We start from the raw sequence: 26168 nt of genomic DNA, 5'->3' as shown, positions 1-26168 counted from the left end.
AAAAGAATATTTTATCGATCCATTATTGACTCAGAATGATCCATAAAACAAACGTCATTTAGATACGAAGGAATTTAGGTCTCAAAAATATTTTTAATAGAAGCAAAATATTTTTCTGAGTCTAGAGGTGTTTGTTTCGTATTAAACGGATGAACGGTTGATTTATTATGAATTTTTGAACATTTTTCGGAATTAAAACGGTCTCCGAATCATTTAATCATTAAATAATAGGGTTCGATTCAACGACCCTTCAAACGTCCAGATAACACAGAAATCACATCAAACAACCACCGAAGCTTTGATTCCGGTTAAACCCGAAAAAAACCGGCGAACCTCCGCCCAAAACGCGATCTCAGCCAAAACGAAACCAATTAATATGATTTAACCATGAAAATGAAGCTCTAACTATAAGGAACTTATTCATATATTCCGATTTTACCCAGAATCAATCAATTAAAGGTTCCCAATTCTAATTAAGAACATTCAAACAATTATAAACCCTAATTTAACAATCTGAGAATCAAACATCAATTTAACCATGTTATTAAACTCCAAATTCGAAGTATAATATACCAAAATGACCAGAAAAATATTATCTACACGATGGAAACATCAAATCATATCAACAACATCAAGAACAAATTTTCATAATTTAATTATTAAATAATGCGAATATAAATAAGTAAATAAGAAAATTACCATGATTTCTAGGCAGAAATTGATGATTGATTCAGAAAGAAGATTTCGAGAGCTTCGTTTTGATATGCTGCACGCCCTAATCGGAGTTCGATAACGCCTTCGTTCGTGTGTTTGATTCTTAGGAACGTATCGGTTTTCTAGGGGTTTCTCTGTATTTACGGTATTTTTACTGGTTGCAAATGAATAAACGGAATAAACGAAATAAGAAATAGGCTATTTATATTTATGGAATATTGGATCGTTCTGGATCATTTTGGATCGTTAAATTAGTTGTTTAGCCGCTAAGTAACTGCAATAACGATCCGGTTTGATATCAATTCTGGATAATTATCCCAACCGGGCTTTTTATAAAATACTTTATACGGAAATAATATAATAATATCCCGTCTTTTGAAAATACGGGTTTCATTCATTTACCGAAATGATTGTCGTATCGAAAATTTTGCGTCGGGCCGCGCACGGGTCAAACCGTAATCCGGATCGAAAAAGTCAAAACACGGAAAATGTCCGGAATTATCATATTGGGTTAGGAAGGAGTTTTCGGAAGATTTTCGGGTTGTAAAAACGTAAAAACGGTTGAAGTCGGACGATTCCCGGCTTTATAAAATAATTTTGTAATTATTCAGAAAATAATTAATAATTCATAAATCATTATAAAATCATCTAATACTCCAAAAAATACCAGAAAATTACCTTAATTATCTATATTTTATTCTGGACATATTAAAATTAACATACTCACATTTTATTACATACAAGCATCCAAATATTATTATCAAACATCAGATAATTCACCAGAAATTCATATAATATTCACATAATAATCATATATTGATACAAATAATTACACGATATTTCCCGGATGTTACACTATAGATATAATAATTTTTTTTTTGTAAATTAAAATTTTAGTTATATATTTTAATTCACAAAAAATGAAAATTTATTACCCTAACTATGTGGGCAAAAGACTCAGAACTGTGGGCACAAAAGTCAAATGTTATATAAAAAAAAGGGAGTATAATTTATTTTAGCCCAAGGCCATTATACAGAACATGAACAACAATTTTTTTTTATTTTAATTTTATTTTAACTCGGTTCAATATTATATTTTTTTAGTCGAATCAATGATATTTAACAATTTATTTTTGTCAGAAACCTAATATATTGATCAAAGTCAACTAGTTATGCTTAATTTGTTTTTAATCTTATTTTAATTCGGACCAGTAGTATAATTTTATGGGAAATTTTCAATGGTACCCTCTTAGAATTGGCTTTTCCAAATGGTACACAAAATAATTTTAGATTATGGATGGTACCTTTCTACTATTATGTCATTTTATGTTACACCCCTATCGTTAACTTCTGTTAGTCAAATGTTATAGTTTTGGTATTATTCAAAGAAGTCAATTCTAGAAGGGCACCATTAATAATTTCTCTTAAAATATGTTTCAGATTTTTTTTTAATCCTATTATTCTGAAAATATCATTTCAATATGCTTTTATTACCATATAATGTGTGTGTGTGCGTGTATATATAAAGGGTGATGATCCATTATAAAACAATTTAAAGTGGAAACTATAAACCAAGGCTGACTTCGAATTTCCGTGCAACCGGGGATTGGGTCACTAATGTGATATAAATGATTAGTGATTAACGAATAAAGATTAAAGATCACGAATATGTAGTAGGGCTCTGTTTTCGGTTATTCAATAACCGAACTGAACTATAATTTGGTTACCGAATAAGGGAAAATATCTTATCGGAAAAAGGGAAAATATCATATCCGAATACACTCAATTTGACTTTGATTGTCCCCAATTTTATTTGAACAGTCATCCCTCATTTTAACCTAATCCGGACTTTAACAATTGATATTTAGCCTAATTTGTATGTTTAAATTTTCAGAATAATAGGATTAAAAAAATCATAATAATATTTAAGATAAATTAAGAATGTTACCATCCTATAATTGTCTTTTTCCAACTAATATCCAAAATATAACATTTGACTAACGGAGGTTAACGGTAGAGGTACCGTATAGAATGACATAATAGTAGAATGGTACAATCTGAAAGTCAAAAATATTTTGTGTACCATTTGGAAAAGCCAATTCTACGAGGGTACCATCGAGAATTTTCCTAATTTTATCTTAGCTCGCGTGAATAATGTATATTATTTTGTTCAATTTTGAGGTCATTAAATCGATGATTGGGTTTTAGAAAAAATAGTATGAATAATATAGATACATAATTAATATCATAATTTTATAAATATGAATACTGAACAACTGACTACCAAAATTTTAATATTTTGATGCGCAATGCACGAATTTTTATCCTTGGTTTATTGTTTTGAAATAAGAATAATATATGTAAAATTCTAAACTAAGGGTTATTATGAAAAGATAAATTAAAAAAATAATTAATTTAAATAACTAAATACCAAAAAGCTAGTAAAGAAATAGGTTATCAAGTTTTTTTCCCAAAACGAACACTGTCAAGTTGATTTATGTGACTAAAATTTTTTAGCGGATAAAATTTTATTTTATATAATAAGAAGATAATAAACCCTTTTGCTGTTGTAAACCTAAATACTAACTGTTAGTGTTTGTACCCTAGAGACAACAATATGATATTTTAGTTTAAGACATTTGGATTATTAATATTTATGTTTTATCGATTATTCCTTTTATAATTTATTAATTCTTAATTTACTGCGATATAAATGTTAGATTAATAAATGTCCTTGAAATATGATATGCAATTCTATCTCTCTAAATACGTGACTTAGAAATGAGATTATGAGAATAGTATCAATATTCCTAAAGGTCCCTAGTCGAGTATTATTATTAAGGGACAATAATAATGCATTAAGACTGGTGTGTTTGTTGACTGATGATCACATCTCTTTGATCATAGGTATAGTGATACTACAGTAAAAAAACACAGGCATGTGTAAATGTACATGGTGTTGGACGGACCCGATGTGAGATTCTACATGTCTGTTGTGTCAAAAGTAATTCTCACAGTGATAATGATGTAATGGTCCTTAGACCTGAAATCATTATATTTTTATACGAGAATTAATTTACATTGATTCCATTAAAAGTTATCCTTGACCTGGTAATGATAAAAGTGGACATTGGGTATATTATGAATCGTATGAGAAATATGAATGATCTAGATAAGATTTAACCATCCTATTTAGGAGTGATATTATTGGCCTCTTGTGTGAGCTAGACTATGAAATGCGTGACCACGCTCAAATGTTAATTTGATATGATAGTCTACTCATTGATTAAGAAAACTTGGATTAAATTATGATGAGGATGACACATTACATGCCTCTAGTTTAATCTATAATATTTTGTTAACGGGATTATATTACATTGTACATTATTCACGAAAGGCTTAATCGATCACCGATTTAATTATTATTACTTGGATACAGATGATGTATTAGTAGATGCCGCTCATTATTTACGATTTTAAATTAGATTTAAAATTCGTTGCCAACATAATAATAACCTATAGGGTCACACACAAAGAATGCTTGAAAGATTATTTAATTTAAATTGGATTTAAATTAAATTAATATAGTTCGAATTATGTACAATATTAATTAAGTATGACTTAATTAATTAGATAATTAATAATATTCAAATTTACTAATATCAATTATGAAATTCAGTTGTTAAATAATTAAGTGTGACTTAATTATTATACAAATAGGAATTTCAAATTAATAATAACTCCTAATTAGTTAAGAGTTATAATTCTTTTTCTACTCTCTATATAATATCTCTTGTGTGGCTGATTTTGTGAGTAAGACTTTTACTAAAATCCAAGCCACTAAGAGAGAAGATGGAGAGAGAAAGAAAAAATGAGTTTGTGTAAGTACATATCCAATCCTTGAGTTCAAGCATTCGTGTTGATACTGATAGAGCGTAGATCGCGAGAGCGGTATGCGTGGTGATTGAAAAAGTTTTGAATCTCCATTAGTCAACCAATTGGCAAAACTTCTTAAGGTAAACAATCTGATCTATGAATTAAATATATATATATATATATTTCGCATGGATCCAGCGGTGAGTTTCAAAAATTCTGGTTTTTCACACTTTTAATTATTGTTTTCGTTGCGTTTATGTGCTCGAAACCCTTCAATGGTATCAGAGCTACTTGCGAAAAGTGTTTAATTCATTTATATGTTTAATGGTTTTACGATGATAACATGTATACCAAATTCCATGACTTTTATGTATGCGATTTTGTATGTTTTGCATGTTGTTATGTTTATATATACGTATGTATGTATATGTTTTGAATATATGATATTCATGAGAGTTGTATAATCATATGATGATTATATAATCTATATATATACTGATATATACATATTTTGTGTTTGTTCTTATTATAAGAATCGTATTTGATACGATTCTGAATCGGATACAGCGGATTTGCTGAAATCTGGGTCTGGTGTCCTATTTTCGCAAACGAATACCCTATTCGATAGGTAATCGAGCGTCTGAACAAAACTGATAGCTAAAGCTATCAACGACTGATATGTAAGGCGTTTGACATTATTTAGGCCTTGTAATCTGCGATTTAATTTCAAATTTCTGATTTTGGCCATATTTGATTTTTACGATTAGATCATGATGGGTATGATATGTTAAGATTAGATTATGTGTTTTAACATGTTCTTATATGTTAATTGAGCATGGTGGATGGTTATGGCTTATGACCTTATTTTAATATTTTGGTTTTTTTTAATACAACTTGCATGTCGTTTGATCTTGTAATTATTATGGAATCTCGAATGTAACTCGAGTTCTTATGGTAAGTACATTATATTAGTTTTATTTTTCATTCGTGTAATATACATGAAGACATGAAGATTTGAAAATCAAGGAAGAGTAATCCCCCATGGAGGCAATCCAAGGAAGCAATACAAGAAAGAAGACATTTAATAGTTAACTTGTATTTACTTTTCACCTTAGATTGACCTAGATATTTGTCATTAGCTTGATGAAGATCACATAGGATGAAGCCATAACCACTTTTATTTATTGCACTTTACATATATATGCGCATATGATGAATGTAGGTGTAAAGTAGTTTATAAAGATGCATGTTTAATTATATTAAAGATGTATGTATTTGATCATACTACACCCATGTCATGCTTGCTAAACAAGATAAAATATGTAACGACTTAAGATTTTAAAGTGAACAAACGATTATGAGATTCTCTTGTTTATGAAACACTGAATAAAATTCAAATTTTCTTTATTTATGACATGAGGCGATTTTGTCAAAAGCGAGTTCATTGAACTTGTAAGGTTGTGGGTTTTAAGCGAGACCGTTGTGACTCCCTTACTACCTGGAAATCAAACCATTGACGAATATTGATTTGAAGTATTTTATTCAAGGAAAAATTGGGGATCTCTTAATGATGGGAACATGATCGTTTTAAAATTAACAAAACCATGAAGTTAATATTAAGTTCATCAGATACTTTCCAATGAGTCCAATGTGTTAACCTCTAGATCCATAAGGAGTGGGTTCTCCAAAGTGAAGTACTCCCATCTATCGTGGGAGATTTGTTGAAGTATATTGATACTTTTTTACTATTGGGTTTGACTAAACTAAGTTACCACAATAGGATTGTGAACTTAGAGACATGGAGTTTGGCGAGATTTATTAGATAAATATGAAAAAATATTGTCCCACTAAGCTATCCAAGAGTTATATAGTTGATATAATTGACAAATGTTGTCTACCTACATAATAATGTTTTAGGAGAAAAGCCAAAGCTGACCTAACGCATGGTAAAATATGGATCTTGGCTCATTAGAAATGATATAGAATATATTCTTTTCGAATTAATAGTTAGGGCTATTTGTTAGGTATGAATACAACACAGAGGGGGGGGTGAATGTGTTTTGGCTTAAATGTTTGATTTTCGATCGACTTAGGCTTTAGCAGTTGGTTGTTGTTTATGATTTAGTAGAATGGATGTTAAACATAAATAGATGTGCAAATATGTAAAACAAAGATCTTCAAAACTCACTTAATTTTATATTAAAAATCAAGCAGTGTTTTGCTACAAAATCTCTAAGTTCTTGTTTTAGAACTTAGCTTCTTTCTTGAGAGAGAACACACAATTTTCTATTCTTCTTGTTCTTCTTTTTTTAACTAGAGGACCAGTGTTAACTTTATAACTTAGTTAACTACTGGTTTACACAGTGGATAATAAACATGCTATTAGCTTTTCTAAACTGTCACTTGTCATTTCTATTTATAGAAAAGCAAATCTTCCATTTCTGGCTTAACATATCTTTAGCATCACGTGTTAAATTTAATCTCCTCTGTCATTTAATCTTTGTCGTTGATCTTGCACATCTCTCAAGCTGCTTTTTGTAGACTTGTCAATCCAGCTGTGTGAATTGTTTGTTGATTTGCAACCTTGGATACTGAACTGTTCTGCAATTCTGTACTTAGAGAAATTTCTTCACTTTGAGATCTTCAGTTAAGCTGTAGAGAACTCGACATCTCAATAGGCATATTGGCTTGTCGATATCTCTGAAACTTCATTGTTGCCTAGACTTATCGACAACTCTGAGTTCTCTAGTGAATTTTAGTTTATCGATAACTCAGAGTTCTCTAATGGACTTTGGCTTATCGATAACTCAGAGTTCTCTAATGAATGTATACTTATTGATATCTCTGAGTTCTCGACAGACAATTCCTGAGTTCTCTACACCCGGTGGATGTTGCTTATCCGTCGAGTAGTGATGGCTTATCCGTCGAGTAGACATTCCTCATCCGTCGAGTAGATATTGCTCATCCGTCAGGTAGATGTTACTCATCCGTCGGTACTCTCTGGATTTTAAATGACTTCTCGATAAGTCATTCTGGAGTTCTCGAATGATTTCTCTATAACACTAATTCTGTGACTTGTAGAGATCTTGACTTATAATGTTTTACTCCAAACAGATTTATTCAACTCCAAGCTTCTTCATAATTCTTCTGAGGCATGATCTTCTTAATCTTCTTCCAGATAGAATTCTTAGGCTTGACACTGTTTAGAGAAAAATGCTACAGTCTGCTCCATTTACATTTTACAGGCATTAAGTGTTACAAGTATGAATTACAGATTAAGGTTACAATACAACTAATCTTAGGGTTGTCAATATGACTTAGTCTTGTTATGATACAGGCATGTCTTGCACAACAATCTCCCCCAATTTGTGAGAAGATTGCTTATCACAAATTCATGCATATTAACAAGACTAACCCCAAGTTAAAGAATGAAAATAAAATGATACAAAAGCTGATACAACACTTGTACATTGGACAGTTTACAATAATTAAGTAAAGACTGAGCTGTCTGATTCTTTCTCAATTATGTTCTTAATTTGCACAAGTATTTCCAATTCTTCTAGAATGGGGGTGTCAGCTAGAGCCTCTATTAGTTTCGGCAAATCTGGCTTAGGATATCTAGCTAACATCCCTATCCTGTAACTTGACAAAGAGCCAGCTTTTATATTCAGAAATCTTCCATCCTTTGATATTCTGCTCTTGCCTGCTGCCTTCAACTCTTCTGATATACTCAGATCATAGATGTTGATGATATTATTAGCTCCAGTAATCTTTGACATCATCTATTATATATTACAATCTCCCCCAACTTGTTCATTATGAAATTATGCACAAGTTCTGATTGATGATGTCTAAACTTTAACTAAATGCAGAAACCAAAACCAGTCTTCCCACCAGGTCTTCTTCTGTTGAGTTGCATTTAGATTTGTTCAACATCCATTAGCTGTTTTGGCATTTAGATATATTCTCCCCCTTTTTGACATTATCTCCAGGAAGAAAAATCCAGCTAAATGCACATTGTTCAAGCTGTTGTCATTGTCCATTTGGAACACTGTCTGTAGCTTCAAGCTTCATTGAGATTCATGGTGATAAGTTTTAAACAATAGAAGTTTCACTTAGATCTGTAGAAAAATCTGTTAGTGATAAAAGTCCTAAGCTCTCTGTTCTTTTGAATAAATAGTCTCACCAATTCTCACTGCACTAGTCTCATGACTTTTGAGAGTCAGAGTTCCCTCACAAGGATTACTAAATCCATATATTCATCTACCTCTCCTTTTTCCAGGAAGGATCCTGCCTCTCTTATTCTTTGTTTTTCACTCAATCTTTTCTCTTATTCTCACATGAAAGGCTGAAATGTTGTTTGACCTACAGAAATAAGAGGTGGCTGAGAAGAGGTAATCTGTGATCATATGATTAGAGGAAGACCATATAGGGCTAATCATGCTCATTTCACCAGAAAAAAAAGAGTGCATAAGCATCTATGACTGGGGTCACAGTTTGACTCACAGATTGCTCTGTGGTTGTGACAGTGTGTTGTCATCCACTTGTAGTGAGAACCTCCATTGGAATTGGAGAGAATTTGACTGGGTTACTGTCATGTACACCAGCCTCAAACCTTTGTGCACCTTGCAGAGCACTGTCACATAAATGTGATAAGATTGTCCTTTTTATGACATTGTCATAGGCAATTGTTCTTCTAGCTTTGACTGTTGAGACAGCTTCTGCTAGAGTTATGAGGGGATTTGTTCCTTCTTGAGGAACCTCCAATTGAATTGGAGAGGATTTAGATAGCTCCCCCTCAAGAGTACTACCCTCAAACCTATCAGTCTGTTAAGACTGTTTTGCACATGAAGGTGCATGAGAAACATTCATGAAATATTCTGTAAACTGATAAACTTTCATGTCTGGTGGATTCTTTTCTCAAACAACTGAATCAATCTGAAGGTCATCAAGACATTGATGTCCTTTTATAAAACAGGTGGCTTTTGAAAGTCACCTGAGTGGGATTGTGTTTGAGTTTATGTTTGTGTTGTTGTTGTTGTTCCATATTTAATGAAAGTTCTGATTCTTGTCTGAAAGTTCTAGTTTGTGTTTGTGTTGATGTGCCTGGGTAAACCACAGTTTGTTTTTGAAATGTTTTAACTGCAGTGAAACACAGATACATGTTGATTGAAACTTGATTCTCCTGTTATTGTTTGAGTGGATTGTGTTGAACCTGTAATGCATTGAACATATTTATCTATATTGATTAGGCATAACCATTGAGACATACAGTTGCATGCATTATGACAGGAAAACTAATAATCAATCAATTTGTAAACATAAGGCAATCATGACATAAATAATCAAGCAACAAAAACAAATTGATAAAGAAGAAGATAATTTCATTAATATTAAACATAGAGTACATTAAGATGTAGATTACATAAAGTAAATCCTAATCCTAACTACTCTAATTTAGACTTCTTCTTCTCAGCCTCCAACCTCCTTGCCCTGCGTTGGTAAGCCCTAGACATGGAGTGTGCAAGAGAGATGATCCTCTCCTGCAACTCCAAAGCAGCAAGGCGTTGCTGCTCAGCCTCCTTTGCTCGCCTCTCCTGCTCGAAAGAGGCTTCCATCTCAAAGAAAAGAATGTCAATTTGATCATCCCACGAGAGTCCGTAAAAGACCTCAAGTGGAACATCAAAGGGGCTGTAAACTACCCCTTGATGCGGACACAAAGTCCGAAGGGATCAAAATACACCAAATCATCATCCAAATGATGAACCGGTAGATAAGCTCCATTAACAAGTCTGTAGAAGACTGGGGCATCCATTTGAATGAGAGAAAGAGAGATGAACAGAAGGTGAGTTTGAAATTTGATATTTTTGTTGAGAGTAGGAGAGTGATGAGTGATAAAGAGTGAAACGTTTTAATTTATAGATGGAGTAAAGATAGAAACTAAGAGACTCTTGAGTTGCCTGGATAATAGGAGTAATAATCACATAAGCCTACTAGACAGCTAGAAATGACTAGTGACTATTCCCCATGCAGGTACTCAAGAATATTAGTTTATATTAAAAAGTAACTATTCCCCATGCAAATAAGCGTGTACTCCCTACACAAAAAGTAACTCTCCCTATTAGCAAGCAATCAGATATGATTATCACTATCAGCATATGCAAAACAACACAAATAATGTACTAGTCTACTAACATTGGACTAACATATTTCCACGTAAGCAAGAAATTATATAAGCACGCAAATGTGTCAATAAGTCAGAGAAATTTAGAGACTAAGTATGTCAAAAGTATTTTTATGAACAGAATTTTTGAATTAAATTTGTTAAGTTTTTCATACTTTTTGCTTCTTTTGATCTGTTATTTATTAAGTTCGCATACTGAAGATATGACGTAATAAATATTCAGTTTACTTAGAGTTTTGAGAAATTCCAAGTTAATATTGATGGAGAAGTCTGGGTATTTATAGAAAAAGTAAAATACTTATCGAGAAGTCAAATAAACATTTGATATTAAACTTATCGAGAAGTAACTTTAAATATAAAAAAGGTACATTCGAGAAGTCAAGTGACTTATCGAGAACTCTGATAAATGCCTAGTTTGTCCAAAAAGGACTGAAATAATTCGAATTTATTTGAATTAAATCAAATTAAAATCAGAATAAATTTTCCAAAAGTATTTGTCTAAAATAATTCATTGAATTAAATTATTTTAGTTCTGAGTTATTGATAAGTCTCAAAATATCCTTGTTGAGAACTCTGGGAATTAACACTATTAGAGAACTCTACATGGTCTTATCGATAAGTCATAATAGAGCTTATCGAGAAGTCATTCGAGAAGCCTGTAGATAGACTTATCGAGGACTCACTCGAGAACTCTAAAATGACTTGTCGATAAGTCATTTTGACTTATCAAGAACTCAGTTCTCTATACCTTTGAGTACTTTTATTCTGCCTTGTGTTAGTTTAACACATTAAAGATGTAAATTAACAACTAAGCAGTTTACTTAGAATTTGAAATATTCTAAGTTAATTTTTGAATTTTTTAAAGAAAAATAAATATACAGAGCTTCTGAAATATTTATAATTCATATTTCAGTTAATTTCCAATTAAATCAAACTGGGTTGATTTATTAGAAATTAATCTGCTGCAAAACATTAGCTGAGTTCTTGCCTTAGGATGAAAAATTGAGCATTCCAATTTCACTCACAAGTCTAGTGAAGGTTGCTTCATCCAAAGATTTAGTAAAAATATTAGCTAATTGTTTTTCTGTTGGAACAAAAATGAGCTCAATGGTACCATTTGCAGCATGTTCCCTGATAAAATGGTACCTAACATCAATGTGCTTTGTTCTAGAATGATTAACTGGATTAGCTACTATAGATATGGCACTAGTATTGTCAAACATAATAGGAATTTTGTGTAACACTAGACCATAGTCCATTAGCTGATTTCTAATCCAAAGCACTTGAGCACAACAACTTCCAGCAGCTATATATTCAGCCTCAGGTGTGGAAGTTGACACAGATTGCTGTTTCTTACTATACCAGGACACAAGTCTTTGACCAAGAAATTGACAGCTTCCACTAGTACTTTTCCTATCAACCCTGCATCCAGCAAAATCTGCATCTGTGTATCCAACAGCTTCAAAACCAATACCCTTAGGATACCATAATCCCAAGTTTGGAGTTCCCTTTAAGTATCTGAAAATCCTTTTGACAGGCATCAAATGTGATTCCTTTGGATTGGCTTGAAATCTGGCACATAGACAAGTAGCAAACATGATGTCTGGTCTACTAGAAGTCAAATACAGCAATGATCCAATCATCCCTCTATAGCTTGAAATATCCACACTCTTGCCTTTCTTGTCTTCATCCAACTTGGCTGCAGTAGACATTGGTGTAGATGCAGGTGAGCTATCCACCATACCAAATTTCTTCAATAAGTCATTCACATATTTGGTTTGGCTGATGAAAATACCATCACTTCTTTGACTAACTTGAAGGCCAAGGAAGTAACTCAATTCTCCCATCATGCTCATTTCATACTCACTCTGCATTAGCCTAGAGAATCTTTGACAAAGCTTTTCATTTGTAGATCCAAAGATGATATCATCTACATAGAATTGAACTAGGATCATATCTTCACCATGTTTCTTGTAGAAGAGAGTCTTATCAATAGTACCTCTAGTAAAACCATGTTTGAGTAGAAATTGTGACAGTGTGTCATACCAGGCTCTTGGTACCTGTTTCAATCCATATAGAGCCTTAAGTAATTTGTAAACAAAGTTAGGAAATTCTGGATCTTCAAAGCCAGGTGGCTGTTGCACATAAACTTCTTCTTCTAGTTCACCATTGAGAAAAGCACTCTTGACATCCATTTGATACACCTTGAAATTTGAGTGTGCAGCAAATGCCAGAAAGATTCTTATTGCTTCTAGTCTTACAACAGGAGCAAAAGTCTTATCATAGTCAATTCCCTCTTCTTGTGAGTAGCCTTTAACAACGAGCCTTGCTTTGTTTCTAGTAATAATTCTATTTTCATCCATTTTGTTCCTGTACACCCACTTAGTTCCAATTATGCTTCTATTCTTTGGTGCAGGGACTAATTTCCAAACTTTGTTTCTCTCAAACTAATTCAGCTCCTCCTGCATAGCAAATATCCAGTCAGGATCCAATAGGGCTTCTTCAGTTTTCTTGGGCTCTACTTGAGATAGAAAACATGCATGTAGGCATTCATTAGCAGTTGCACTTCTAGTTCTCACACCAGCTGAGGGATCACCAATAATAGCTTCAACTGTATGACTCATATCCCACTTTCTGGTTTGTGTTTGTTGACTAGTGCCTTCATCATTTTTATCAGTATTATCATGACTGTCATTTCCATTTTCTCCTTCTCCCCCTGAGTTTGTGCCATCAAATTCAGGTGTCTGAAGAGAGCTTTCATTTCCATGATTTTGTTCATAGGTTTCTTCATTTGTCACTTGTTGTGTCACAACTTCATCTTCCTCATCAGAATCACTATCAATGGTTAGGTTTTCAAATGCAAGGGCTTCAGCATCATTTACATCAAGGCATTTTAAGCCTGGACACTTGTCATCATCAAAAGTCACATCTGTGCTTTCCATAATTTTCTTTTGATCAATCACATAAACTTTGTAGGCTGTTCTTTCCAATGAATATCCCAGAAAAATTGCTTCAAAAGCTTTAGAGTCAAATTTTTCCATATATTCAGAGTTGTCTTTTAGAATATAACACTTGCTTCCAAATACATGTAGATGTTTCACTGTAGGCTTCCGGTTAGACATGATTGAGTAGGGTGATTTGCCATGAGCTTTGTTGATGAGATATCTGTTTTGAGTGTAGCATGCAGTATTAACAGCCTCTTCCCAAAAACTAGTTGGCAACTGAGCATCTTGTAGCAAAGTTCTAGCAGCTTCAACCAATGTTCTATTTTTCCTCACAACTACTCCATTCTGTTGAGGTGTTCTAGCTGCTGAAAATTCTTGAACAATGCCTTTGCTTTTGCAGAATTCACTTAATGTTGAGTTTCTGAATTCTGTTCCATTATCACTCCTCAATCTTTTCGCACTAACTTTTCCTTCAGCTTGCTTCTCAATTTTCTTGATGTGCTCAATTATAATGTTTGGAGTTTCATCTTTAGAGTACATGAACTCAACCCAAGTGTATCTTGAAAAATCATCAACCATAACAAGGGCATATTTGTTCCTTGAAATGGACAAGACATTTACTGGCCCAAACAAGTCCATGTGAATAAGTTGCAGAGGTGCACTTATGGAATTCATAGATTTTGACTTATGACTTGATCTTTTCATCTTTCCTTTCTGACAAGCTTCACAAACTTCCAGTTGAGTAAATTCCAGACTGGGCATGTCTCTCACAAGCTCCTTCTTGACTAAGGTGTTGATTGCTTTGAAATTCAAGTGAGATAGCTTTTTATGCCATAGTTTGCTTTGCTCTTCTAATGCCTTGGTGTAGAAACAACACACTCCTTCCTTATTTGTTGAGTCTAAGTCTGCAACAAACAAGCTTCCCTTTCTTACTCCCTTAAGAGCAATTTCACCAGTCTTTTTGCTAATAAAAGCACAATCTTCTTTGTTGAAAACAACTTGAAAACCTCTGTCTGCAAATTGACTAACACTTAGAAGATTTACTTCTAATCCAGAAACTAGTGCTACATCTTCAATGACAATATTTCCAGAAACAATCTTGCCATATCCCATTATGAATCCTTTGTTGTTATCTCCAAAGGTCACCAAAGGGCCAGCCATCTCCTTAAATTGTGATAGCAGGGCCTTATCACCTGTCATATGCCTAGAACATCCACTATCAATGACCCATATGACCTTCTTCCCTTTGCCCTGCACACAATGAGGATTAAGTGTGTTTAGCTACCCAAGCTGTGTTGGGCACTTTCTTCTTGTTAACTGATTTTGCAGAAGTAGAATGAGAATTTTGTGATAAAATGGAATTCATAGACTGTTGAGCATTTTCCCTTTCAGATATAGAACCAACTTTTGATTATATGAGATCAATTCTCAATTTGTAGCAACTCTTCATCATTTTCATGTTGCAGGGAATGCAGTCAAACTTGTCACATAATGAATAGGGATCATTTGCCTTAGCTTCATTGTACTTGCAGACTCCTTCAGGTGAATTGCTAACAGTCTTTTTACAAAGATGAGTTAGGTGATTCATTGATCCACAATTCTCACACTTCTTTCTAGGAGCATCTGCAACATAAGCAAAATTATTGCTTTTATTTATCCCAATCTTTCCATTTCTATTCTTCTTTTTCTTTTTGAACTGTTTAGCTTTAATCTCCTTCACAGGCTCCTTAGTTTCTTGATTGGCTTTTGGTGTTTCAACAGAGATGGAAGACTGAGTTATCTCATCATTTTTCCTTTCCTTGTCCTCATCAGCTATCTCCTGTTTGATGATCAACTCTTCTTCACTGAAGTTCACTTCACATGCCTTGAACAAAGGTGATTCAACTTTCTTCAAAATAGTTGGAACATCTTCAGTTTCAGTTGATTTCCCTTTGTCACTGACAGACTTCCTCTTGTTGTTCAAATCCTCATAATCAAGACCAATGGCAATGTTTGCACATGGCTTGTTCTTTTCATGATATTGGTCAATCAAATCAGAAGCATTTTTGAAGGATTTCAGCTCCACTTCATTCTTCTCCAGCTTTTCTCTCAATACTGCTTCAATTTCACTTGCACATTTTAATTTGTTCTTTAAGTATGCATTTTCTTGCTTAGCAGTATCAAGATCAACCAGCAACAATTCAGTCTCTTGTTTTTCACTCTCAAGTTTTTTATTGATCTTTTTAATCTGCTAACTTCCTCATTTGCAGCAACCATGCTTGCATGAATGTGGAACATTTCTGTGCTCATCTTTTCAACAGTTTCCTTATATTGACTCACATTTAAATCAATTATGGTAAGAGTTGGTACCTGTGATTTAGATGATGAAGAATCTCCTTGCTCCAAGGCCATGAATGCATAGTTTCCAACTTCTTCATCTTCATCATTATCTGAATCATCCCAGCTCTTGCCCTCTGCAATATAAGCTTTCCCTTGTTGCTTCTTTAGAAGAGCATCATACTTTGCTTCCAATTCAAGATAGGCTTTGTCTTCTTTGCCTTCTTGGGTTTTCTACATTCTGTAGCAAAATGGCCCAACTCATCACAGTTAAAGCACCTTATTTTTGATCTATCAACAGATCCAGTTTTGTAGCCAGTTTTGCTATCAGGAGTGTACTTCCCTTTTCCTTTCCAGCTGCTGTCTTTGTTGAAGGACTGTCCTTTGCTCTTGAAAAATCTTGGTTTCTTTACTCTAATATTAGAGAATTTTCTAGCCAAGTAAGTCATTGATTTGTCTAGCTCATCAAGCTCATAAAGAGTGTAGAACTCATCTTCTTCATCCAATTCCAGTATGACTTGCTCTTTAGTGACTCATCTTCTTCATCCAATTCGATCGACTTAGGCTTTAGCAGTTGGTTGTTGTTTATGATTTAGTAGAATGGATGTTAAACATAAATAGTTGTGCAAATATGTAAAACAAAGATCTTCAGAACTCACTTAATTTTATATTAAAAATCAAGTAGTGTTTTGCTACAAAATCTCTAAGTTCTTGTTTTAGAACTTAGCTTCTTTCTTGGGAGAGAACACATAATTTTTCTATTCTAATTGTTCTTCTTAACTTAACTAGAGGACCAGTGTTAACTTTATAACTTAGTTAACTGCTGGTTTACACGGTAGATAATAAACATGCTATTAGCTTTTCTAAACTGTCACTTGTCATTTCTATTTATAGAAAAACAAATCTTCCATTTTTGGCTTAGCATATCTTTAGCATCCCGTGTTAACTTTAATCTCCTCTGTCAGTTAATCTTTGTCGTTGATCTTGCACATCTCTCAAGCTGCTTTTTGTAGACTTGTCAATCCAGCTGTGTGAATTGTTTGTTGATTTGCAATCTTGGATATTGAACTGTTCTGCAATTCTATACTTAGAGAAATTTCTTCACTTCGAGATCTTCAGTTAAGCTGTAGAGAACTCGACATCTCAATAGGCATGTTGGCTTGTCGATATCTCTGAAACTTCATTGTTGCCTAGACTTATCGACAACTCTGAGTTCTCTAGTGAATTTTGGTTTATCGATAACTCAGAGTTCTCTAATGGACTTTGGCTTATCGATAACTCAGAGTTCTATAATGAATGTATACTTGTTGATATCTCTGAGTTCTCGACAGACAATTCCTGAGTTCTCTACACCCGGTGGATGTTCCTTATCCGTCGAGTAGTGATGCCTTATCCGTTGAGTAGACATTCCTCATCCATCGAGTAGATATTGCTCATCCGTCGGGTAGATGTTACTCATCCGTCGGTACTCTCTGGAGTTTAAATGACTTCTCGATAAGTCATTCTGGAGTTCTCGAATGATTTCTCTATAACACTAATTCTGTGACTTGTAGAGATCTTGACTTAGAATGTTTTACACCAAACAGATTTATTCAACTCCAATCTTCTTCATAATTCTTCTGAGGCATGATCTTCTTGATCTTCTTCCAGATATAATTCTTAAGCTCGACACTGTTTAGAGAAAAATGCTCCAGTCTGCTTCATTTACATTTTACAGACATTAAGTTTTACAAGTATGAATTACAGATTAAGGTTACAATACAACTAATCTTAGGGTTGTCAATATGACTTAGTCTTGTTAAGATACATGCATGTCTTGCACAACAATCTCCCCCAATTTGTGAGAAGATTGCTTATCACAAATTCATGCCTGTTAACAAGACTAACCACAAGTTAAGGAATGAAAATAAAATGATACAAAAGTTGATACAACACTTGTACATTGGACAGTTAACAATAATTAAGTAAAGACTGAGCTGTCTGATTCTTTCTCAATTATGTTCTTAATTTGCACAAGTATTTCCAATTCTTCTAGAATGGGGGTGTCTGCTAGAGCCTCTGTTAGTTTCAGCAAATCTGGCTTAGGATATCTAGCTAACATCCCTATCCTGTAACTTGACAAAGAGCCAGCTTTTATATTCAGAAATCTTCCATCCTTTGATATTCTGCTCTTGCCTGCTGCCTTCAACTCTTCTGATATACTCAGATCATAGATGTTGATGATATTATTAGCTCCAGTAATCTTTGACATCATCTATTATATATTACAATAACCATATTCACCGGATGATCATTATTCTCAGTTTTGTCACTGTGACTTGCTGAGCTAGTTAGCTCATTTGTGCGATGTTGTTTATGTTCTTTTCCAGTTAAGAAGGAACCAGTTGCTACCGAGGATCCCCAGTCCAATGCGAGAGCTAGGGGTTCAGGTTGATCAAGTTGAGCTAGTAGGCTTCTTTTGGAATAATTTAAGTTTGTAAAAATGTTTAATACTCAGTTCTGAGTTGGAATAGTTGGGATTCAAATGTTTGTAATATAAGTAAGTGTGTTTGGCTTGTGTGCATACTTTAACCTATTGCGCTCCGTGGTAGTTGGTAAGTAGGGTCACTGCATATTATTATTATTAACTTTATTATTGTTATAAGTAGGTTATAAATAGTGTGTATGTATGGACCTCAAACTTCTGACCCGGGTTTGGAGGGCGCCACAAAAGTCATAAAAGTGGAACCGCACGTGGAGGTTCACCACAACAAACACAAATTGGGGGTTTCGTGACATCGTCTCCGGGTGGAGGTATGCCTTTCGTTTATAATAGAGATAGAATGGTCGAATCGTTTGCTACTTATCTTACGTTAGACGAGACGCCTTTTTCACATGTCGAGAGTCCAAATTTAGAACATATGATTAAGGAATTAATTAACTCGACATTTAGAAGAATTCCTAGAAACACAATTAAACGTAACACATAAAAACAATATTATCGTCAACAAGCGCAATTAATTGAGTATTTTCGTGATTATGATGGTATGGTTTCTTTAATTAGTGATTGTTGGAGATCGAGTCAAGGTGAGCCATCTCTCCCCGCAAACCGCAGACACGCACCGCTTACAACCTTAAATTCTTGCACTTCTGTCTTACATCTACCTGACCCGTGTAGCTCGTATAAACCGCGAGCTGCACGCGACTTCAACTTCCCTGACTCGGCACGAACCCCGCACGGATTGTACAGTTAAACATGCCGTCTACGAGTCCTGAGTGAGGAGACTCGGCCCGCCAAAAACCCGGCACGGCATGCCTGGCACACTCGTTTGGCCATCACTACTCACTTCTACTCAGAAGTTTCACATGAGGATATGTGCTGGCTGATCAAATATACTCCCTTTGTCCCAATTTATCTGTCCTGTTTGACTTTTTGCGTCAACTTGACCAAATTTTGATTAAAAATTTCACATAGTGGATTATCGAAAATATTTATAAAAATTATATCATTAGAAAGGATGTTTAAGGTATTTTAATATATATTTTTCAATTTTTCAAAATAATGAAAGAACAAGTTTTTATTTACGGTCAAAGTTGAGTCGATTTGACCATTAAAAGTCAAACAAGACAGATAAATTGGGACGAATGGAATAGTTACATTGTGCTTTTAGAATATTTTGTTTTTTTAATTAATATTGATTTACCACCTACCTTTCATTTTCATAATTTAAACCGATTTTAGTTCTAGTGGTTTCTCCTTTTTAATTGAAGGTGAAATATTTCATGCAATTTTTGTAGTACGGTAGACCCCTGGCATCTTTTTTTGTCCACAATTTTTTTTTTTTAAAAATGATTGTTGTTTATTTTCTCGAAGTACAAAAATTATAATAAAAATATGAATATATTGCACTTTGTACCCCGTAAGTTTGGAAAAAACAGATGAGTACTAATATTTAAGTTGGTGACAGCTAGCACCTCAAACTTAGGAGTTTCAGTTTGCAACCCTTTCGTTAAAGTCACGCGGTTAGCGTTAAACTTGAATTTTAGTACGGGGTCTTTGTAATTGTATAGCATAATTTTTGATTTTTATCAAAGAGAATGTAAAATGATTTGATTTAAAATTCTAAGATGTTTACTATTCAATTTTTTAATACTTTCATCTATCTTAACTTAAAAGAAATAAATATGGTAATTTTAATTTACCTAAAATATTTTTTTTCGAATAATTAGGAATTAACTTAAAAAAAATCTAATCACAATTTTGTTTGCATAAAATTATATTTAAAAGTTCAAAATAAATCGTCCTTTATTTAATCAATAAGATTATGCGAGTATATTTTTATATAAATTAAATAATAATTTTTTAGAATATGAAATCAAATTATTATATATGTTTTTTGGTAAATTTGAAAATTATATTATGTAATTATCAAAATGGCGTTGTACTTTTTAACTGGTAATTGAGAAAAATTGGAGGGTTGCAAATTGAAGCTAATTGCGACGTGATTTGTCCATCAACTTAAGTATAAGTAGTTAAGTGTTTTTAATCGAAACAATGGGTTACAAAGTGCAATCTACTCTAAAAATATATAACAAAAGTTGGATGATCGAACAAAATGACATATTCACCCCTGTTATTACATCTCTATTCTCGCCACACTAGTACAGTAGTACTACAAACACCCAATACCGGAACGATACATTACCTAACACTACTCATAATGCAGCACCTAATTGCATTGCAGAAGCATAGCAGACCTATTTGCATGTAATCATGAGCAGAATTGTGTTCATAGTTTTTGTTTGTACCTGTATAATATCTTTTCTTTTTCCAAAATTCTTCTCTCAGTCAGCAAAATCAAAGTACTCGTTATATGCTGGACATTGTGTTTCTTGAAATTTCCGCAGCTGGCTAATTAAACAAGTACTGGTAGTCTGGTACACTACTGCCTTGGCTAATAGAGCTGTGGAAGTTAATGAGTTATACATTTGTGAAGGGGGATAAAAAGAGGACTCTTGAATATGTTGTGACAGGTTAACTCACAATGAAATTTGATGTTTATAGTTTTGGAGTTGTTTTCTTAGAACTTATCACAGGACGCATAGCTATTGACAATACCAGGACAAGATCCATGGAGAACATAATCTTATTAGCATCGGCAAGGCCACTGTTTAAGTATCAGAGGAAGTTTCCAAAAATGGCTAACTTAATTTTGCAAAGGTCATCATCCAATGTGCATAATGTTGGAATTTAATCTAAACGGTCATGTGTTTTGTTTGAATAAAGTCAGCTGTTTGCATCGTGTCTATAGCAGCTGATCTGGTCTTTCAGTAATGGAGTAGAAGTAGGAGTCCAGTAGAGAAATAATAGGAGATGTAGTTGGTAGTTATCATCTCAGTTAGTTACATTGTTCAGCTTATATATTTGTACTTTGTATTCCTTTTAGAAGATGATGTATGCGTGTCAATTTCTCAGAAGCTTAATATAAAAACCGAGTCTTAAACTCAAGTCTGTGTCTTTCTATTTTTTGTATTCTCAACAATCTGGTATCATAGCATAGTGCCTAGTGTATGCCAAAATATATGCCCAAAATGACAACATCAGAGCCGAACAAAAGCAAAGAAAATGCAGTGGGTTTGAACTATCCTATGCTCACAAAGACGAACTACGCTGCATGGTCTATGAAGATGAAAGTGTTTATGCAAACCCATGGTGTATGGGAAGCTATTGAACCGAAGAATTCTAAGGAGACTCTCGAAGAAAAAATAGATAAGTTGGCGTTAGCTGCAATTATGAAGGCAAACCCATGGTGTATGGGAAGCTATTGAACCGAAGAATTCTAAGGAGACTCTCGAAGAAAAAATAGATAAGTTGGCGTTAGCTGCAATTATCAAGGGATTTTAGAGGACGTTCTCCTATCACTTGCTGAAAAGAATACGACCAAAGATGCATGTGAGGCGATTAAGGTGTCGAGTTTAGGTGCAGACAGGGTGAAGCAGGCAAAGGCTCAGACATTGAAAGGCGAATTTGAAAGTTTGAATATGAAGGAGACAGATCAGCTGGATGATTTTTGTATAAAGCTAAATGGCTTGGTGACTAATATCCGAGCCTTGGGGGAGAAAGTAGAGGAGTCATACGTGGTGAAGAAACTACTACGAGCAGTCCCAACGAAGTTCCTTCAAATTGCATCAGCCATTGAACAATTTGGGAACCTAGAAGTGATGTCCGTCGAGGAGGTAATTGGTTCTCTGAAAGCTCATGAGGAGCGACTCCGTGGGTCAGGTGAAACCAGTGAAGGGAAACTGTTGTTGACAGAGAAGGAATAGAAGAAAAGGGAACAGAAGGAAGACAAACAACTTTTACTCACTCGTGAGGAGTGGCAGAAGAGGTCAAGCAACTGGAGGACTCGTGGAGGTGGTGAAAACCGTAGTAGAGATGGTTATCGAGGAGTACGCGATGGAAGCAAAGTAAAATGTTTCAATTGCGGAGCATATGGACACTTTGCAGGGGAGTGTCGCAAATCACGCAAAGAGAAGGAAGCCAGGGACTCTAAACCTGAGGTAAATTTAAGTCAAGTAAACGATGATGAGCCTACACTTTTATTGGTAGAGTGTGGAGACAAGGAGAAACAGTTAGTCCTGCTAAATGAGAAGAAAATCATACCGAATCTAGTGAGTGAAACTGAGTGTAAACCTGAGGTAAATTTAAGTCAAGTAAACGATGATGAGCCTACACTTTTATTGGTAGAGTGTGGAGACAAGGAGAAACAGTTAGTGCTGCTAAATGAGAAAAAAATCATACCGAATCTAGTGAGTGAAACTGAGTGTAAGAGAGATCTTAACATTTGGTATTTGGATAACGGGGCTAGCAATCATATGATGGGGGAGCGCTCGAAATTCAAGAATTTGGATGAACGTATACTTGGACAAGTAAAGTTTGGTGACAGATCTACGGTTAAAATTAAAGGGAAAGGTTTTGTATCTTTTGTGTGTAAAAATGGTGAAGTAAGAACTTTGAAAGATGTGTATTTCATCCCCACACTTCGAAACAATATAATAAGTCTAGGACAATTGTCCGAGGCTGGAAATAAAGTAATTCTTGAAGGTGATCATTTGTGGGTCTACGAGAAGAGTGGGACATTATTGCTAAGAGTAAAGAGGACAATGAATCGACTGTACAAGGTGATGCTGGAGTGTGATGAAGGGATGTGTCTACTAAGCAAATCAGAGGAGAAAACTTGGCTTTGGCATGTAAGGCTTGGGCACGTAAATTTCCAAGCGATGCAGCAGATGTCTAAGAATGGAATGGCTCATGAAATGCCAGAATTCTACAAGCCAAAAGAAGTCTGTAAAGGGTGTTTACTATCAAAACAGACTCGCAAGTCATTTCCAGTAAAGACAGAATTCTTGGCAAAAGGAGCTCGTAGCTTGTTGAAAGAACGAAATATGCCATCGTATTTCTGGGGAGAAGCAGTGAGACATGCAGTTTACGTGTTGAATAGATCACCTACCAGGGCTCTACCAATGCAGACGCCATATGAATCATGGACATGTAATAAGCCAAACTTTGAGTACTTAAGAGTTTTTGGCTGTTTGGGTCACATGAAATTTCCTGCTATACATACAACTAAGTTAAGTGATAGAAGCAAAGAGGTAATCTATTTGGGAAAGGAGTCAGGCACCAAGGCGTGTCGTCTGTTTGATCTTAGTGTTGGCACCATACATGTGAGCAGGGACGTGATTTTTGAGGAAGGGAAAGGATGGAATTGGTCTGAAGGTGAAATAGAGGGCGTGTCTGTATCAAACATGTTCACAATAATTGGTGTGCCTGAGAGTTCACAAGCAGATACAAGTGATGAAAATGGTGAGAATACGGTGTCAACTCCTCTGTCCAGTACTGGGAGTGCAAGTATTAACAACAGCCCCTCTAGATCAAATGGAAGTGTTGATTATGGTTCCGAGACATCGAGTGATAGTAGTGAGCCTCGGAGATTCAGGCTGTTGAGTGATATATACGACACAACTGAAGTCGTGGAAGCAGAAGATGAGTTACTACTCTCGGAAATTGAAGAACCTGTAAGCTATGAACAAGCAACAAAGGAGAAGGCCTGGAGAGTGGCAATGGAGAATGAAATCGAGGATATAGAAAGTAAAAAAATATAGGAATTAATGGAATTGCCCGCAGGATATAAGCCAATCGATTTGAAATGGGTTTTCAAAGTGAAAAAGGACACTGATGGAAATATTATTAAACATAAGGCCAGGCTCGTCGCGAAGGGTTATGTTCAGAAGCATGGAGTTGATTACGAGGAAGTATTTGCTTCGGTAGCCAGAATGGAAACTGTACGATTACTCCTTGCTCTTGCTGTACATAATGAGTGGGAAGTCCATCATCTCGACGTAAAATCAGCATTTCTAAACGGGGTTCTATTGGAGGAAGTATTTGTAAATCAGCCAAGAGGTTTTGAAAAGGAAGGTGAGGAACGAAAGGTATATAAACTGATAAAGGCCCTTTGTGGCTTAAAACAGGCGCTGAGGTCCTGGTATGCTCGACTCAATAAAACCCTTAAAGAACTAGGATTCACGAAGTGCCCCTTTGAGCATGCTGTCTATATCAAACATGAGGGGAACGAGACTTTGATCGTTGGCTATATGTTGACGACCTGTTGGTGACAGGTACAAGTGTTGCAAACATCTCCAAGTTTAAGCAGCAGATGAACAATGAATTTGAGATGAGCAATCTGGGAAAATTGGCGTATTACATCGGAATTGAAGTTAAACAAATATATGGTCGAATTGAACTAAAACAGACAGCTTATGCTAAAAGGGTGCTTGAGAAGGAGGGTTTATTTGGTTGTAATCCTGTCAAGTACCCCATGGAATCTAAAGTGCAGTTACACAATGACGAAAATGGTAAGGCTGTAGATCCTACTCAGTTCAAAAGCATGGTAGGAGGTTTAAGGTACCTCGTGTGACACCAGGCCTGACTTAGCGTTTTCAGTAGGAGTCGCTAGTCGCTTCATGGAAAGGCCCACGACATTGCATCTCAGTGCAGTTAAGAGGATACTACGATATGTGCAGGGAACGTTAAATTATGGTTTGGTGTACACTAAAACTCGAGGAGACTACCTACTAACTGGTTTTACTGATAGTGATCTTGCTGGAAATGTGGATGATCGAAAGAGTACAGGTGGTATGGCTTTCTATTTAAACGAAAGTCTGATTACTTGGATTTCACAAAAGCAAAGATGCGTTGCACTAAGCTCGTGTGAGGCTGAATTTATGGCTGTTATTTCGACTGCTTGTCAAGGTATATGGCTGCATAAGGTTTTGAGTTAAATTTCTGAAGTAAAGGCAGGCCCTGTGATTCTTTACATCGACAATAAATCAGCGATTGATCTCACTAAAAATCCTGTGTTTCATGGTCGTAGTAAACATATTGATGTTCGCTATCACTTTATCCGAGAGTGTGTAGAGCAGGGAGCAATCGTCATTAAGCATGTAAGAACTGAGGAGCAGAGAGCCGATGTGGTAACTAAGGCGCTTCACACAGCTAAGTTCGAAAAGATGAGAGATTTGTTGGGTGTCAGAAATCTTGCAGACTAGTTTAGATTAAGGGGGAGTATGTTGGAATTTAATCTAAACGGTCATGTGTTTTGTTTGAATAAAGTCAGCTGTTTGCATCGTGTCTATAGCAGCTGATCTGGTCTTTCAGTAGTGGAGTAGAAGTAGGAGTCCGGTAGAGAAATAATAGGAGATGTAGCTGGTAGTTATCATCTCAGTTAGTTACATTGTTCAGCTTATATATTTGTACTTTGTATTCCTTTTAGAAGATAATGTATGCGTGTCAATTTCTCAGAAGCTTAATACAAAAACAAAGTCTTAAACTCAAGTCTGTGTCTTTCTATTTTTTGTATTCTCAACACAGAATCTATCAAGCTCTTGTTGTTGCTGGAATAGCAAAGCAAGCTGCCACAAGCCTCGATGTTGTAACTGCTTTTACCTATTAAGCCTACCAAGCTTATGATCCAAATGCACCTGTATCTCAAAGTACCAGAGTCCCCGTCATTAGATGGTACCCCTTCTACACATAGGAATTATCCTGATTTTAGAAAGAAAGACTCTGTTATAGACTCTCGTAACACAGGGGTGGC

At 34.8% G+C, this 26168-nt stretch overlaps 1 protein-coding gene across 1 annotated transcript; it reads left to right on the top strand.

Moving 5' to 3' along the window:
* The first annotated feature begins 21606 nt into the window (after nt 1–21606).
* LOC141673536 (uncharacterized) lies at nt 21607–24177 on the top strand. The gene is made up of 3 exons (XM_074480288.1): nt 21607–21826; nt 21911–22297; nt 22523–24177. The coding sequence occupies exons 1-3, from the start codon at nt 21607–21609 to the stop codon at nt 24175–24177; spliced, it is 2262 nt and encodes a 753-aa protein (XP_074336389.1).
* The last annotated feature ends 1991 nt before the right edge of the window (nt 24178–26168 follow it).

This window comes from Apium graveolens, chromosome 7 (assembly GCF_009905375.1).
Source record: "Apium graveolens cultivar Ventura chromosome 7, ASM990537v1, whole genome shotgun sequence".
Lineage (NCBI taxonomy): Eukaryota > Viridiplantae > Streptophyta > Magnoliopsida > Apiales > Apiaceae > Apium > Apium graveolens.
Note: the sequence above shows the minus strand (reverse complement) of the source record. Positions and strands in the feature narration are given on the sequence as shown.

Bases quoted from the DNA above. Each gene is read 5' to 3' on its own strand.
- LOC141673536 (XM_074480288.1), top strand. From the start codon at position 21,607: ATGACAACATCAGAGCCGAACAAAAGCAAAGAAAATGCAGTGGGTTTG. The intron at 21,827-21,910 runs GTATGGGAAGCT...GCAATTATCAAG, and splicing joins TATGAAGGCAAACCCATGGT to GGATTTTAGAGGACGTTCTC. The intron at 22,298-22,522 runs GTGAAACCAGTG...GACACTTTGCAG, and splicing joins GGAGCGACTCCGTGGGTCAG to GGGAGTGTCGCAAATCACGC.